The sequence below is a fragment of the Urocitellus parryii genome, chromosome 10 (genome assembly GCF_045843805.1).
Source record: "Urocitellus parryii isolate mUroPar1 chromosome 10, mUroPar1.hap1, whole genome shotgun sequence".
Taxonomy (NCBI): Eukaryota; Metazoa; Chordata; class Mammalia; order Rodentia; family Sciuridae; genus Urocitellus; species Urocitellus parryii.
The window spans coordinates 16,874,081-16,892,108 of record NC_135540.1 but is presented as its reverse complement, the minus strand read 5'-3'; the positions used below and the strand labels follow the sequence as shown (position 1 = coordinate 16,892,108).

The window sequence follows — 18,028 nt, the reverse complement described above, 5'->3', positions numbered from 1 at the left end:
TTACTTTTCAAGTGCATGAAGGACAATAAGCTTTGATGGGTACAGAGCAGCTTCCAGGATGTACACACCAAACCTTCTGGAGCATCCTGTCACCACGGTATTATTTTTCTCTCAAAACAGAGAACACTCACTTATTCTCAGGGCAGTATTTGTGAATTCCTAACAGAGGAGAACTTATTCCAATCTGCAATTACTCTATGCTTCTTTCGTAAGCCAGGCAGCACAGTAAAGGTTAAACCTCATCCTGGGAATGATAATTCTCTGCTATAGCTTTGAACAGTCACCATGAAGAAACAAGTACAAAAAGAGTGACTTCATGTGACAATGTGATGACTATTATGTCAAGTTCATGGTACACTTAGCTAGTGAAATGTAAACTAAAATATGCATTTTAAAAAATAATAGACCCAGGTGGTCTGCTGCTTATAGTTAAGTTGTGCAAGCAAGCATATTCTCTTCACTCCAAACCCTTTTGGGGCTCTTTGAAAATCTGGAGAAAGACACCAGAAAAATGTCTATATGTATGTAGCCACAAAAGTGTTTGTATGATTTTAAATGCCGGATGCCCCACTAATCTCTAGATTAAGAATCATAACTCAAACACAGTTTAGAATAATCTAAACTGTCACATTTGTAGACTCTGGAGTCAATCAGAAGTGGGTATGAATTTTGGCTCCAACTTTAACTGCCAGGTAACCTGGGGAATTTGTAACCTTGTTCAGTTTGGATTTTCTCTCTGAAAACAGAAATAGTCATACTTTCCACGAACATGGTTAATTATGAATATTAAATTAGAGAATCTATTTAAAGTCTATATCATGGTCCTGGCATGTACTAAGTACTCAGAAACTCAGTAACTATTAAAATTGTTACTCGATATTTTAAAAAGTACAATAAAAGCAGTTTTTAAAAAATCAGGCCTGGGCTGGGGTTATGCCTCTCAGTGACAGAGTGCTTGCCTAGGACCGGTGAGGCCCTGGGTTCCATCCTCAGCACCACATAAAAACAAATAAATACAGGTTAAATTCTAAAATAATAATAATAATGATAATAATAATAATAATCAAGCCCCGCACAATCAGAGAGTGACTTAAATTCAGTTTTAATTCTGCAAACACTTATACCAAGGGCCTCTTATTTAGGGAAGAACATGGTAGGTCTTTGAAACTGCCTGAACCAGGGAACTGGAAGAGACAAACCAGATATGCCCAACTATCTTAGTCTGTTTCTGCTACTAAAACACAGTGTCACACGTTGAAAAAATCATACTAGAAACGTCTTCAGCTACAGATCTGGGAAGCCCACGACTGGAGGGACGCTTCTGTCAAGGACCTTCTTCTTGCTGCATCTTATTAAGATGGCATTGGAAGGCCAAGGAGCTTGTGCATGACTCGGAGAAAATTGAACTGAACTTGCCCTTTTTATGAGGAACCTGCTCCCACATTAATGGCATTAATCCATTGACCAGGGCAGAGCCCTCGTGGCCTAATCAAAGGTCCTGCTTCTCAACACTGAATTCAATTTCAACATGTTTTTTTGTTTGTTTGTTTTTAGTTTTCAATGAATATTTATATGTGGTGCTGAGAATCGAACACAGTGCCTTACACATGCTAGGCAAGTTCTCTACCACGGGGCTATGACCCCAGCACCTCCACGTGAGTTTTGGAGAAGACATTCAAACCATAATATCAGTCCTGCATAGGGAAGCTCTTTGGATCTTAGATTCTCAGTTGGACAGAACTTTAACAGTTACTTGGGTGACTGTTAGCAGAGAATTACAACAACCCCCAGCAGAACCAGAGCTTCAGCCGATTTCACAAAAGGAAACCTGTGACTCCTTAGGCGACATTTTATGTATTCAAGAGGAAAGATTTCCATAAACCAAATACCTTCATAATGTGTGGACTAAAGTGGAGTTCATAAATCCCACCACGAAGGATTTTTTGGTTGACCCGAGTAAGGCTATTGATGGATTTTACTCAAAAACAAATGTGGAAATCTATTCAAGCAGTAGCTACAGGTCAACAAATACGTCATGAAGTTTCATTTTAAATAGAGAATTTCCTGCTCCATCTAATCAAATGTTACAAAACATGATGATAAAGAGATTTGAGACTGAAATGAGATGACTTAGGATCAGTCTTTAAGGCCACTCCAGCTAACTCATTAGTACAGGATCTCATTTCCTTGCATATGGATTTAACCTATGAAGGAGGTAAAAATTAAAAGGTGTATGTTTTAAGATAAAAGAAGAAAATAAAATGACACAATACTTTTCTTCTTTTTCTCTTACCACCCTGATCCCTGCCAGTCTCCCTGGAGTTTACCTCCTCCACTGTCCTCTGCCGTCCCTATAAATGTGAGATTTCCAACGTGAGCATCTACACAGGCCAGGCAAGTAAAGTGAACCAATGCCATGGGCTGTTGATGGTGGTGGCAGGGCAGACCCACGGGCCTCGGCCTCCAAAGAGCAGCAGTCATTCAGCCGCCATCTGGCAATCAGGTGTATGTTGCCACAGCTTCCTTTTTCCAAGATAAATTAAATGTAAATTTGTATTTTAAAATATCCTGACTTTTAAATATTGGTGACTAATTCATGTTTTTTTAATAAAAACACATTATGAAGGCCAAAGAAAACATCAGACAGCACCAGTCTGAGTCTTTGGCTATAAGTTTTAGGGTTGCTGAGAGACCTCCCCCCCAGAGTTATCTTCCCACTCTACGATCTCTTCCTAGAGAGCATCATCTGTGTCCACGGTTTAAAATGCCTTCTCTGTACTGCCGTCTCCCAAATTTGTTAATGGTACGGCCTTCCCTCTAAACTCCAGACTTCTCTGTCTAGCTGCCACCTCCACGTCTCCCCTGGTGTCTCAGAAGCATCCCACACTCAAGCACATGCAAAGCTAAATTCTGGATCGATCTCTAGCACATTTTCTCCTCCAGTTTCTCTAGCTCCATAAATGGTTCCTGTGTCGCTCAAGAAACATAATTATTTTCCACTTTCTACTCTGTTGCTACCATTGTCCAGCCCATAGCTTTTCTAACATTCAAAATTATCCTTCATTCTGTGCCCTTACATCCAGCCCTATTGCCACAACAAGCCACCGTGTTCATTTGTTTTTTCTGTTTTCACTTAGCAGCATAAATGAGCTCTTAAAATATTAAGCAGGTCAGATCACTCCCTGTTTAAAAATCTCTCAATGTCTTTACAATGAAAAAAAAAAAAACAAACAGAAGAAGGTATATTAAGTAGATGCTGCACTACTGGATCAAATGGAATAAAAGTGTTTTTCATCTGTATACTAATGCCTACATCAAAGGGCTGTACTAAATGAAAGCAAATATTATTGTTGCATTAGTTTTATATTAGTTTTTACAGGGAAGGAGGAAAAATGTAGTGAACATTGTGTTGTTGACAGCTACTGAAAATCTCCAATGAGTACCACCAACAGAGAGCCTTCTAAATGTTTAAGTGACAGAGTTTTCATTCATATTATCGTGGCTTCAAAGTAAAAACATCTATCTTGATTAAAGAATAAAAGGTTGTTTTTAGAAATTATGGAACAAACCAAGTTCAATGAAAAACATTGGATATGTTAAAGAATAACTTCAAATGTCTTTGAATCATTTTTAAAAGAAGATTTTTAAATGAGAATGAAGTCGGAACAATTTACAACATACAGATATTTTTGCAAACCTATCTTTTTGTTGATTTCAGTTCACTTTCTCTTAAGCTATGCAGGACAGTTTTAATTTCTAAAGTAGCACCGTGAATTTAGCAGCCCATAGTTATGGCAAACCCTATGGCCTCCTCCCTTTTTTTCCAATTTGCACCTTCCCATTTAGAAAACACCAAGGTGAGAAGGAATCCATGAAATCTGCTGAGGCTGGTGGCTGCAGAGTCCAGAGTGAAGGTGAGAAGCTGCCACTGCCCGTAGCAATGAGCTCTGTGTCTGTAGAACTGCAACTAAGTCAGCTGCTCATCTGTGTTTCCATTTTACTAGATCCATATGGAAGTCGTAAAACCACTCCATCATAATAAGCTCTTGGGCTGATTTCCAGTTTAATGTTAAGCTGGAAAGTTTGCCTTCTTGTAAGTTGAACTGGTTGATGAGCCATGGAGAAGGAGGAGAAAGAGAAGGAAGAGGAGGAAGGAGAGGAGAGAAAGGGGTGGGGAGGGTGGAGAGATGTGATAGATCGCTTTCTGTTATTATAGGTAAATACTGGAGGTAAATCAATTTATGAAGAAGAAATGTTTATTTTGGCTCAATTTTGCAGGTTTCAGTCCATGGCCATTGGCCCCATTGCTTTAGATCTGTCATGGCGCAGTGTGTCCCGGCAGCAATGTGTAGCAGAGATGGCCGAGTCACCTCACGGCTGATGTAAAATTGAGAGAAAGAGACCCAGATCCCACTATCAACTTTGAGGGCAGCCCCCAAATGAACTAAGGCCTTGCCCACTAGGCCCCACTTCCTAAAGCTTCCACCACCTTCCACTAGCACCAAGCTTGGGACCAAGACCTTAACATGTGGGCCTTGGGGACATTCCAGATCCAAACCATAGCAAGGGAGGAGAGAAGAAATGAAGGCTGCCCTCCCTGCAGAGTTCAGTCCTCGTTTTTATGAAGATTCAAGATTTAAGAAGAAGATTTTAGTTTGTATTATCTTTGTAACTATCAAACTCTCCTGTTAGTGTGTGCTTACACACATTAATACAGTAAGCAGGCCTTTGTTTTGATGTAAAAAAAAAAAAAAAAAAAAAAAAAAAAAAAAAAACTTTTAATGAAAATAACAACTTGAAAAGTTGTAAAAAAGAGAAATATTTAACAACTTTGTTTCTTATAGTAATTCTATTCAATAATTACTTATTAAGAATCCACCACATATGAGACACTGGACTAGAATGGCATCAACACACACATATGTAAACAGCAACTGGAAAGAACTCTGTACATACAGTTTCAAATTCTCCTTTTCTAGACAATCAAATTTCAGTCCTATAGGAGAAAAGTGACTTTCATGAAGTAACACATGTAATTACTAATGGCTGGGACTAGAAGATGGTCTAGAGTTAAAGATAGGTTCCCAGTTCTCATAAATAGAATTTCAAGCATATATATCTATATCTATATCTATATATATAGAGAGAGAGTTATATATATACTTAAAATTCTATTTATGAGAACCAGAAACCTATATATATTTGAGAACAAAATATATAAATATGTATATATATATTTACATATATATATTATATATATAATGTATATATTTCTCATTATGACCCTTAAGAAGAACATTAAATAAAAAAAGTCCATCAAACACACAAAACTACTTCCAGTCTCTGCTGAAACCTCTCAAAAACCTCGTAAAAGGGTTTTATTTTTTTAAAACAGAGAGCAACATGGACAAGGAAATGAACAACAATAACAAAGTCTGGGAGATTGGACAAAAGGGATGAGCAGCCAATGACACAGTAGAGCCAAGAAACGGAGCAAGCCTCTATGTCTGGCCGTGTAGGTTGTGACATGCCCCTCCAGGGCCACTGCTCACAGGCAGCAGAGGGAGGGCGCGCTCTGGAGCAGCCCAGGGCATGCCCTCCACCTTGGCCACCCAGCCACCGTGTGCTGAGATTACTGGGGAAGCAGCCGTGGGGAAGGAGAACCCTCTCAATTTGCACCAGGAATTCCCCAAAGGTCAGAGATTGAAAGCACCATTTGGCTCTGAAGACAAAGAATAAAGATGAAAGATTTGTGTATTAAAATATATATGGCTGGGTGTGGAGGCTCCGTCTTTAATACCAGCACCTCCGGAGGCTGAGACAGGAGGATAGAAAGTTCAAATCAGCCTCAGCAACAGCAAGGTGTGTGTGTGTGTGAGTGTGTGTGTGTGTGTGTGTGTGTGTGTGTGTGAATGTGCATATACACAGAAAGATGAAGAAACAAAGATTAAACTCCCTACAGAATATAGTCCTCATTTTTATCGCTAGGAATAAGATTTTAATTTTCTTTTGTTCAAATTATATTGTTATATAGTGTGCATGTACAGATATACAACAGATCCCATCATTATGTACAACTATAATGCACCAATAAAAAAATGTGAGAAAAAAAGATTCTAGTTTTCATTATTCTGTGCTTGTGTGTGCATGTGTCTGGCCTAGAAAGTATTTCGTTGTGAATTGTGAAGCAAACAGCTTCACTTTTTTCTAAATGACTCAATGTATTTGTAGAATGCCACCATTTTCAAATACTAAATACTAAATCCTTTAGCTCTAAGAAGCTAAAGCTGCTTCCAAGGTTATATTCTAGCTGTTCATCTTATTATGTCCCTGGGAGCTTCGTGCACTTAGGGGTCTTGGAAAAATATCAGAGCTTAGTCTTTGAGTTGGTATTCCCCTGTGAAACACTCCATTTCTCTAAAACTGAGTCTTCAGGCCATAAATCTTTGTTAGGTCTCTTGATTAGTCTGCTTTTAAAGCATCTTAGGAATTCACTGCCGTTCATGAAACTCATATATTTTCCTTAACTGGGCCTCCACATGGAAAAAAATATCAGTGGTTATCAAAGCAAACATATTAAAACTACCATCATTCTTTAGCACTTAGACATTTCTGTTGGTCTTTTAATTGCATGTTTCTTCTGCAGGGCAGCAGAATGTACAAAACCTTCTGGGTTTAAAGCTGCCTCTGTGCAGCCCAGCTTGCCAGCCTCCCCCATGCACACTCCCAGCTTGACTCTGCGTTCCAGTCATACATACTTAAATACCCGGGGCTTCCAGTCACCTCCAGCCATCCCTGCTTGCTACTACTGTTGCTTAAAAAATTACTCCATTTTTATTCATCCCACCAAAATGCAGATTATTTGGAGTGACTCAGTTTAGGCAATGTACCCTGTGGGACACCTTCTTCAACCAGACATGTGGTTATGTAGCTCTCTCACCTGCTCCTGCAGCATCTGCTACGTCTTCCATTCGAGTGCTTGACACACATGTTGCAATTGTCCTGTTAGTGCTCTGCCTGCCAACCAGACAGTAGGTTCCTTGAAGACAGGGATCGTCTTGCTCTCACATCCCTACCATCTAGCACCTTCTTTAGCTTGTCATAGGGACTCAATAAATGTCTGAGTGAATGCATGAGATATGTCCATTGCAGAATATTAGGAGGTAAGACTTCAAAATAAATTTTTAAAGAAAATGAATGTAACTACCCAAACTAGAGACAACTCACATTAGCATTTTTTGGTTTCCTTGCTTCTAGTGAATGTTCTCCATCAACCCTACTACGTTTAGAGCTTTGAGTACTTCTGTTTTCACTTAACACTACAGTGTTGTACTGAAAATACTGTTAAGCATTTACACATGTAACTGCAAATTCTTTGGAAATTTCACTTTAATGGTTGTAAGAAGAACATTGTCCTTTAGAAGTAGCATAGATTGTTCAGATATTTTCTGTTCTTGGATTTTGAAGTATCTTTTTTTTTTTGCTATTATAAAAAAATGCTTAAGTGAATAGTTTTGCATCTTCATTTATTTTTTATAATACATTCTAGAAATGAAATCTCCAGGTTAAATTTCACAATTCTAACCAGGCAGTCTGGCAGAAGGATGGAATGGAATGGTGGTCACTAGAGGCTCAGATGGTCAGGAAAGAAGGGGGATTGGGAAGAAGTTCAATAAGGGGCAGCAGAAAGCACAATGGAGGAATTACTTCTCATTTTTCTGTACCACAGTAGGATAAGTATTGGCTAAAATGATCTATGATATGTTTCAAAGTGACTCTTCTAGTCATTTAATGATTCATATTTGAAGAGATAGAAAAGCTCATTGCCTTGATGTGATTAATATACATTGTATACACATATTCAATTACCATAATATACCGCATAAAATGTACAAATATGCCTCAAATAATAAAGAAAATTCCACAGTTCTATATCAGTGTACCAACGTACCTATGAATGTACTCATCGATGTAATACCATCTTTCTAATGAGTGAAGGTTACATAGGCAAAAAGGAGCTCATCATTTTTTTTACCTTTAATTTATTTGTCATTTATATGACACTTTTCTGTGAATGTTACCTTTGAGTATTTTTTCTGTTGTACCCTTTTCCTAATGAACTTAAAGCTTTGTATCATTAAGAATACAATCCTTTGAGAAATTTTTTGCCAACCAGTCTGACATATGCCTTTGGATTTTATTTTATATGTTGGTAACCTTTTTAAAAATGTATGCACATTTGTCGATCTTTTCTTTTGCAAATTATTCAATTACTTTTCTTTCCCTGGCAGATGCAGTCGATATATATTTTCCTACTTAGAAATATGCTCAGGTGATTGGTTTCCTTCCAACCTTACTAAGTTTGGGTTGTTGTCATTGTTTACATTTTTGACCCATTTAGAATTTATTTGGGGGTGTAGTGTGAGATGCGAGTGTTTAAGGGATGATCACTATTCCCCTTGGACTCCAAAGAAATGTTTTTAGAAGCGGTTCTGTTCACAGAAGCAGCATGAGGAGGCAGAGCTCAGCGCTCACCATGGACTTTGCTTGTTCTCGTAGGTGAGCAGGAGCCGGCTGGAAGCAGCGACTCTGACATCTCCTTGATTATGGCAATGGAGGTGGGACTGTCCGATGTAGAACTTTCCACCGACCAAGACTGCGAAGAGGTGAAATCTTGAAATGGCGGACATAGAAAAGAGGAGGTAGTAGGACCTAAGGGGATGAGTGCTCCGATACGTGGACCGGGCACACACCTTCAGACACTCGGCAACCCCAGGACGCTCTGCTCCGTCCAAGAATGATAACGAAAGCAATACCCAAAGTCTCCTTAATCAGGATGCTGCTGCATCTCCAGGACAGTCTTTGTCCTTGATTGACAGTGTGGAAGTTGATGGCTGATTCTTCCCTCCCGTGTCCTTGTAGGCGTACACTTCAAAAGCTCCTAAAGTAGAGAACGAAAGGAAACCTTTAGGGTTTCTTAGTTTTAATTCAATTTTTCCAAGTCTTATTGTCCTTGTTTTTCAAAGATTGATTTCTTTGGTGATTTCTGTGTAAAGACTGTGTGTAGTTTACATCTACTCGGGTGTTTTGTTTTGTTTTGTTGTTTTTTTCCCTTTGATTCACTCCAGCTCTCATGAAGAGTCCGGTTTGAAAGCACCAGTTCCTGTTAGGACTGGTTGATATTACATCCCTGAGACTTCTGGTCTCGACCTCTCAGCATGAACTGTGCATGGCTTTGAGAAGTGCCTCAGCACCCGGAAACAGCAGGAGGCCAGCTTTCTTAAGAATCTAAATTCTTTTAAGTGGGTCTTGAAAATCCCAGCTGCCAGAGACCCCCAACACTAAGTTCTAACTCTGCTGAAGTCGCTGCTCACTATTTTAGGGAACATCACAGTGGCCTCCACTTTCTGGGTTCTGCCAAAGGCCACATGAGAAAGGGGCTCCATGGAGGTACACCCAGGTGTTTAGGGTCTTTGGCTGAAATTCTGAAATCAGAAGTCCCCTCCAAGGCATAAATGCCAATCTTTGGCAGCTGCTTATGAGACTGCAGACCTAAATTGAAAACCCAAGACCACGCATTCTTTCCATTGAAACCAAAATGCCCTTTGTACTGGTTTCCCCAAGGTTAGAGCAAGCAGTCAGCTCCTTAGGTGGGTTCTCCAGGGGATGGAAGCTTTAGAAAAAACTCAATCATCTTTAAGCCCAGTGGTAAATACAGTGGGGGGCTGCAGTAGCACCTGGATTGTACCTTACTGCCTATACCCTTCTGTTAACCTCACCAGACCACGTGGAAGGATTGAGGAGAATCCTCAGTAGACAACCTTCCCAGGGGTCCCCTGAGAGCGTGCAGATACCAAGTAAGGAATGAGGTGTCACTTGACAAATCATTTGAACCAAAAAAGTACTGCATAGGAATTTGCTAAATCAAGCTAATCCTGATTAAGAAAGACAAATAAATGGGAGAGAAAAAAGGGGTATCCAATGAGTTCTAAAATCCACCTGTGTTTTTAAAATGTTTGCTTCTTTTTTTTTTTTTTTGTAACTATGATAGAAATGTGCTATTTTTCCAGTGGGTGATTTTGTAACGTATTCAGACTATCCATAATGCAGAGATGACAGGCAGTGACCTGTGTCCCCAGACAATCAGATGGGCCACCTTATCATCTCTAAGCAACTGACAAGGTCCATGCTGCTGCTTAGACTAGCTACAAAGGAGAGCTTTTTCTCACTGAGCTGTATTTTCATATTGATGAGAGCTTTTACACCTCATTGTGCTACCACTCACTGAAACACAGAGCGTGGTCCTGCTGTCCACCCTCGCTGTCGGCTTCAGTGTGGAGTGCAGGTGGAGGAATACCTGCTCTCCTTTTCCCACCACCTTTAATGATTTTCCATCTGGTGGTTTCTAAGTAGGCAGCAAGCAGGGAAAATGATGCCCACCTTCAGGCAGGCATATGTCCCTATATTTTATTTAACCCAACACTTCCTGTTATAAAAGCCAGCCTCTAGGGGTAGGGAAAGCAGGCAGGAAGAAATGAGGAGAGCGCCAACTCAGGGGACAGGAGTCCTTGACCAGCTACCCCCTTGTGAGGCCCTGGCTACTCCACCTGTTGAGTGAAGAGTGTTGCAGGATAATTCCCAAAGCTCCTTCCAGCTTTAGGATCCCATTGAGTACTTGGCCAGTGGGATCCATTTTTAGCCATGTCTTTTAGCAACTGGGCTTTATAGCTAGGGAAGACATAGTGACTTGTCACATGTAATAACAGCCTTTGAGATTGGGTACTCCTGTGTGGCTGAGAAAAAGATATAAATGGTATAAGTTTTAAAACCAAGTAGAAGTTGGTTTGTTCTGCCTTGTTCCGGAACTATTGTTAGTCACATAGTCCTCAATCTCTGGATACTTTGAAGCCTCATTCTTCCTGTGGAATTCCCAATCTCAGTGATGTTTATTTTTCTTTTTCGACTTGCATCACCTGTTCTTCTTTCAGTAAGCTGTGCCCGCAAAACTTTGGTATTAACTTAAATATAGAGGAATTAGGGTAGGTCAACAACAATAGGAATATTACTGTATTCTATACCCAGAGAGAAAATGCCCTTAGCCTGTATAGTCCTCTGATGAGTATTTTCTCTTCCTACCAATGATCAGGTAAATCAAAATTTGGTTGCATGTGCAATTCCTGGCTACAGCCACCCCTACAGAATAGGGGTGGATGATATGGGAACCCAGAAGCCCATCCAAGGCTTGTGGGTCCAACCTCTAAGAGATTCTGCTGCAAACATCCCAAGCCTGTGAGATTTTCCAATTACCAGAAGGTTTTGAAGGGCTTTCCCTGTGATCTTGGTAATTAAAAAAAAAAAAAAAATTTAACCAGAAAATTTGTCTTTGAAAAGAAATGACAAAAGTCCTTGCTGGTAGCCTTCTTTACTGCCTCCCCCAAATAAGAGATTGACCTGGGGACCTAGTGGTCCTCACATGAGGGTCAACAGGGTACATGACCCGTGATGCAATCTATATGTGTATTTGCAGATGTGCATTTTTCTGTAGAGAAGGTGTAGACCAATATTATCCAGTAGAAATATGATGAAAGTCTATGACTTTAAATTTTCTACCAGCCACATTTCAAGAAGTAAAACGAAACAGGTAAAGTCATTTTTATAATATGTTTTATTTGACTCAGTATTTTTGTTTACATGTAACTGGTGTAAAAAGCATCAAAGAACGATGTCCCCTTCTTTTTTTGTACTGAGTCTTCTAAATCCATTGTGTCTTTTGCCCTCACTGAACATCTCAATTTGGACTAGACAAATGTCAAGCACTAATGGCCACTTGTCTAGTGGTGACCGATTAGGCAGCATAAGTCTAGAGCTCCTCCAGTATCCCTCCCTTAAAGAAGACTAAAGTAAAAACCTTAATTACCTCCAGGGAGAACCACACACCACCCAAGTCGCCTAACGAGAGGACCAGAGATCCACAGATTTTGTAATGAATAAAGATTCAGCAGCCCTTTTTGAAATTTCTACTTTAATTTCTCTCAACTGATATCTGTTATCATTGACTGTCACTTCTCTGACCAGTTTTTTTTTTTTTAAGTCACACAAACCATGTGGATTTGGTGCTGAAAGAAATTCTATCCCTCACTTCTGTGACAAACCCTTAGGCTAAAAGGTGGTACTTAGGAGCCAAAGAGAATTTCAGACTGAAATCATCCAACTGTTTCTCATCCTCTAGTTCTTCTTCGTGGTTGGCAGAAGGTCTATACCCTCACCCTAAAGCTCCAGCTAGTATTCATGTATTTGGGAGGAAAGAGTGAAAAATTACATAGTAACTCTACATACAAGACTTTGTGTGGCCTTACTGAGAAAGAATCTTTGGGTCTTGTGACATCAGCCTCTGCTTGGTGGCTTGTGACCACCTCCGGCAGCCAGTTTTCCTCTCAACATCAGCATTCCCCATAACCCCAAGGCTGTGGGGAAGAAAACATTCGCATTCGCTGAGAATGATTTAGAGTCGCCTTTAGGAATTGCTGCTTCTTGTGTGGCTAGTCCTTTTGGAAGAGCTGAGCCCTGATCATAGATATGGCATTTGAGTATTGATTGTTCACTAAGGTTTGATCAACCCTGGAAGGTCAGCTGTAGTCACCCAGCCAAGGGGACAGGTAGAAAGTCTGGAGAAGGTAGAAAGATAAAAGCAGCAAAGACTCCGAGCTGATTTGGTATCACGTGGCAGGGGAGTCCTTGTGACTGTGACTATGTTTCATAAGAGGTTTTCATGCTGTTTTCTTTTGCTGTTAGCACTTCCTCATCCCAGTGGAACATGTGGGTGGGTGCTCATGGGTCTGGGTGTGGTCATCTCCAAAGACACAGTGCCCAGTGGCCATCTCAGTTTCTTCCCTGACATCCCTGTGGCACCATACTTTCAGGACCAAACGTGATGACAGATACTCTAACATAGGATTCTTTCTTATTTCTGACTTTTGTTTGGGCAGAACATTTTTACAGAGCATAGGAAGTAAATGGCACGTGGTTGTCCATTGAATGCATCACCTTGACTGAATGCAGAGAAATCTCACAGAATCAAAACTCTTCCAGAAAATCTGGGGTATGGAGTCACTCCCATGTGCAGCAAGCACCCACCCCTGTGTGGTACTTGGGCCACTAAGGCTATGTCCAGGAGCATTTTTCGATTCTCTTACTTGTACTTCTTTATCTTTCCTTCTCTGTGTGTATGTGTTTGTCTGTACAACAAAACACACACACCGGGTGTCTGTCTGTCTGTCTTTTCTCATATTCCCTTTCCTCCTCCTTTCTTTTTTCTCATGTTCCATTTTTTCTTATTTACTTTTCTTGTAAGAAACTCTAACCTTCAAGACCAAAAAAAACAAACAAACAAAAAAACAATCCATGGCCACAGAGTTACTCGTGCTGGAGTTTTTCTTCTTTTATTGTGCGCTCATACCCGTGATTCTTACTTCTGATAGGAAAGCCAGGTCACTTTAGAGGCAAATTAAGTTCCTCCTGAAACCAGGGAGCCTCACCTTCACTTCTCATATCCATTTTGTCTCAAGCTCCAACCCTTACCTTTTTTTTTTCTTTCTTCATATTTTCTTGTCTGAAAAGTTTCCTAAGAAATAATGGAAAATTCCAGAATGCTGTCTACATCTGTGATCTTCCACCTCTAGACTATTTGACCTTCCTAGTTCACCGGGTGCCCCCAGGGTCAGGATTGTTGTACTGTATCTGAGACCCACTCCTGCTTTTTAAATTGTAGCACAACAGCTGCTCTTTATAAGTGATCAGAGGGCTACTTAAAACTCACAAAGAGGCCCAAAGAGACTGTCCTCAAAAAGTGGGGTCTCTCTGGTTCCTTGTGCAGTGTCCAGTGTGCCTCGGAAGCCCCTGTCCATGCTGTTCCATGGCCAGGACTGATGAGCACAGCCAATGATGAGGCTCCAATGGGACCAGACCCGTACCCTGCAGGAAGGCAGGAGCGGGGACTGCCAAGAGTTGGTAGAAGCAGGGCTGGAAGCTTCTGCGATGAGAAATGCCCATGGCCTGCACTAAGAGCTGGTCTGAGCTTTGTGGGGGGGCGGGGCTTAAGGAATTAAATATTCATGAGCTGAAACCCTCATAATTGTGAAGATTAAGACAGCCTGAAAAATAAGTGAATTCTGAGAAGTAGGTATGAGGGTCTCTTGAGATCTCATTACCTTTCCCTGCTTTCCTCCCACCTCACAACCCCAGACCCTTCGTCATGGGAATGGTAACGGGGAGAGATCCTTAGCCAGTCGTCCCTGTTGAGCCTTTTAATGGCACTGAGTTACCATCCCAGAACTAAAGTGACTCCAGATCCTGGTTGTGCACCTTTTAATTGCAAAACCTGCTTGTTCTACAAGACCCTGAAGAGGTCAGTTACATCTCCTTCCCTGCCTCCTGTGCTTCATAGTCAAGTGGCTTTTCCAAGAGCCCCTGTCACCAGAGCTGGTCTAATCCTGTGCTACTATCGATGTTTGCACTCACTCCAGAGCTGTTGGCTCTGTGAGCACCTGATACGTATTCACTGATGATAATGATAAGGCTAGAGAATGCATCTCTTCAGAGGCTGCATTCTGAACACAGGAAGAGAGAAAATCCATGGTGTAGGGCACTCCGCCGCCTGAGTGACCCAGCCATTCTGGGCAGAATGCCTGTGGGCTTGTCCTTCATACTCAAGGGAGGGACTTGGGGACACAGAAATGTGAGGACCATGTGTGCTATATAAACCAAAGACTGATCGCCATCCAAATGGACACATGTTTCTTCCATTGACTAAATTTTCTCCTAATGTTCTCACAAAGAAAAGGGAGGGGGTGTTCATTGTTAGATGAAACTTTAGGAGCTTTCTCTTGCAGGCTGTTGACTGACCTTACTGAATCTAGAAATCTAACATAAATGACTTGTGGCCTGAGTACCACACCATCTGGAAAGTCTAATGCTAGGTCCCTTCTTCTGCAAAACTTCAGACAAATCTAGGGCTTTATTGAACTCAGAATATTGTTCTCTTTGAGAATGTGAAGATTTTAAATAGCCAAAGAATTTTCATGTGTAAGAGCTAGCCCGTGGCAGTATATCCTGCTCTTTGAAGACAGTAACAAACTGTTGCCCGTACTGATAGTCAGCAGAGCAGCTAAGGAAGACGCGTGGACTTAGCAGTCTGAATTAGTGCTGGCCTCAGTGGTACCTACTGTTCTGTAGGATGATATTGCAAGGGGCAGGGTGCCCTCTGCTGGAACAATACTGCTACTCTTTCAGCAAATTAATTTGGCTTGGGTCACCATTCCTCCCACAATTTGTTATTTGCCTTCCATCACAGTTTTCCTCCTCATTAGTTGAACATTCAGTCTACGTTTATCAAAAGAGGAAAGAATGTCACAAACTCTGAAAAGTTAAAATTTTGAGACCTCCTGGAAGATCTTCAGCCCTTTCTCCTGCAAAATGTCGACGTGGACTCTTGCTCTGTTTGCAAAGAAGACACCTCTAGCTAGACCATGCGTCCGGAGCTCTGAGCAGAGATCTGCCTGACCCGTAGGTTACCAGCTCGCTTCTCGTGAAATCTCGAAGGAAGACCCATAAAAGAGCTTCTTTCCTGTGAACGCAAGCGGTGTGAAATGCTGATGTGTTTGGTACCTGTACATACTATATTTACTTCCTGCTTTTACATTAGTAATCTGAAATGGTTGTACCAGTTTATAATTAGAAAGATTCTGGGGTGGGAGAGGGTGGGGAGGGACTGTTATTTTTATAGTGGGATGTCCCTTATATTTAGAAAACTTGAAGTCATTTTGTATTTGTGAAAATTACATTCCAGCCATTTCCTGTGGGAAAACAATTGAAAGGTACCATTCTTTCAAATGTTCATGAGCTGGGGGAAGATGATTCTTATTTCCAGGAGTCTCCCGAGCAGTACATGTGAGACACCCAGTTTTGTAGACAGCAGACCAGACCATAACCAGCAATTGCCAGTTTAAAAATAGGGGTGGGGGCATTCCAACTCTTTTGAGCCCTTTGTATAGCACATCATTATTTTCCACTGGGAGAAAGAAGCTACAAAGAATGATTTTTACAATTATGAACTAATCAGACATGACATCATAAATCAATCTCCAGCACCTCCCTGTTAGCAAGAGGGGAATCCACTGGTTTTAGTTTTTCCTCTTAACACCGTTTGCTCTGTTTTAAAATGAACCGTGTTGCAGTTCGCATTTCGCTAGGCTTCCAGAGGTCTTCAGTCCCATCTCACCTTGCCATAGTCAGATCAAGATCTTCCTTGATTTTGTTGCCATCCGAATCAAAAATCACACACACAAACACAAAAATACTCCCAGTGGCTTTTTCGTGGGGAGTTTTGAATTTGGACTCTGGTGAACTCTTAATTGATGAAGTAATGTGGTAGTGGATTATATAGCCATCTCACCCAAGCACTGTTTTCTGTACATAGTCATCTGCATATTCAGAGGGTGGTTAAGGCATACAGTCGTTCGTTTTTTATGTGTAGATCTCCTTCCCTCTTCCCCTTCACAGGCACCTGCCCTACTCTTTTCAAAGCACTTTATCTCTTAATATACAAAGAAATTTGGATTTTTTTAAAAAAAAACTGTCTTTGAAGGAATTGGTCTTCTATTAGAAGACAGATTTTTATTTTGCTTTATTCTATTCTCTGTGTGCTTGGAGAGCATCAACAGTTTGTATCATGCTGGGCTAGTGAGGAGACAGTGAGGATGATAGTTGGTTGCAACCATACCACGTGACTATTTTTGTTATATAGAAGACTACAATGTAAATAAGTACAATCGTGTTCTTATGTACTGGTTAAAAAATATATATTGCAACTATAAAGGTTTTAACACAAGGGTTGTGAATTGCAGGAAATTTCACTGCAAAATTTTGTTTGGTTTTGTTTTTTAATAAAATGGAACCATATGCCTGTGTTGTGTCATCTGTATCCCCTGACACTGTCACCTGTCCTCAAGCTCCTGAAGTAGCACTATGGATTACAAAACATCTCTTTACTGCTGAATTGTGAGTATATCACAAGACCAAAAACGATGGCAATAACTGCTTCATTTCTCTCAGGTAAGTCAAGTGCCAGGCACGCACCTCCTCTGAGCTCTGCTCTTCTGGGTGAATTGATTGACAGCCTTTGAGCAATTCCGAATAAGAATGGCTGCTGAATTGGGGGGTGCAATTTGGGGAGAACTGAGCGCTAATGGGCGTTACCGTCTCCGGTAGGTTTATGTCCCTAAGCAGGGTTACACTGTGGGGACATCCAGTGGGTTGGCACAGCCACATCCTTTTTTATATCCACTTGTATGTTTCTAAAGGATTTCAAACAGCCATCCCTTAGGATTAGCAAGGGATTAGTGATGGAAATTTTTAAAACGAGGCTACTGGAGTGGAAAGATGGGGCAGGAAAGGACAAAGGCCATGGTGTCCCTATTTGTTGGTGTCACCTCCTCAAGATGTGCATGCTTCCTGGGGTGGCTTAGACCCCTGAATCTGGCCCATCCAAGATCCCTGACAGGTAAGTCCTCCTGCAGAAGCACAGGGCTAGACATGCCAAGTGCAGCTCAGCCTGTGTGGGGGACTTCCCCCTGGCCAGGCGCCACACCTGGAACTCAGGATCATGTAGAATCCACTGGCAAAAACTCAAAACACTTCCACTGCCGAGTGGATAACAGAAAGCGCAGGCTCCCTGGAGGCTTTGCCTGGGGAGGTCCATGCCTAGTCTGTAGATAGAGAGGTGGGTCTGAGGTTCTTTGGGACAGTGAGAAGTCTACCACATTGGAACACACTTTGACCTCTGCTCCTGCATCCACACGTTACCCACGGTCAGCTGTGACACTGACGTGTAGGTAGGACACTGTGACCTGGGATCTAGACACCACCGCTCCTGACTCCAATTCCAGTCTTTCCACTAAATAGGGGTTCCCAGGGGACCCGTGCTGGTATGTGTTCAAGATGAAATCTCAGAGTTCCAAGGTGGACTAAGGTG

The 18,028-nt window shown here is 41.3% G+C and overlaps 1 protein-coding gene across 1 annotated transcript in view; it reads left to right on the top strand.

Annotated features, from left to right (window-relative positions):
- The window catches only part of Rnf150 (ring finger protein 150), a 222,701-nt gene extending 206,089 nt beyond the window's left edge, over positions 1-16,612 (top strand). Inside the window, exon 7 of the mRNA XM_026386172.2 lies at positions 8,560-16,612. Coding sequence (XP_026241957.1) covers positions 8,560-8,678 — 119 coding nt within the window. The 3' untranslated portion in view covers positions 8,679-16,612. The remainder of the gene's footprint in view (positions 1-8,559) is intronic.
- Positions 16,613-18,028: the final 1,416 nt, after the last annotated feature.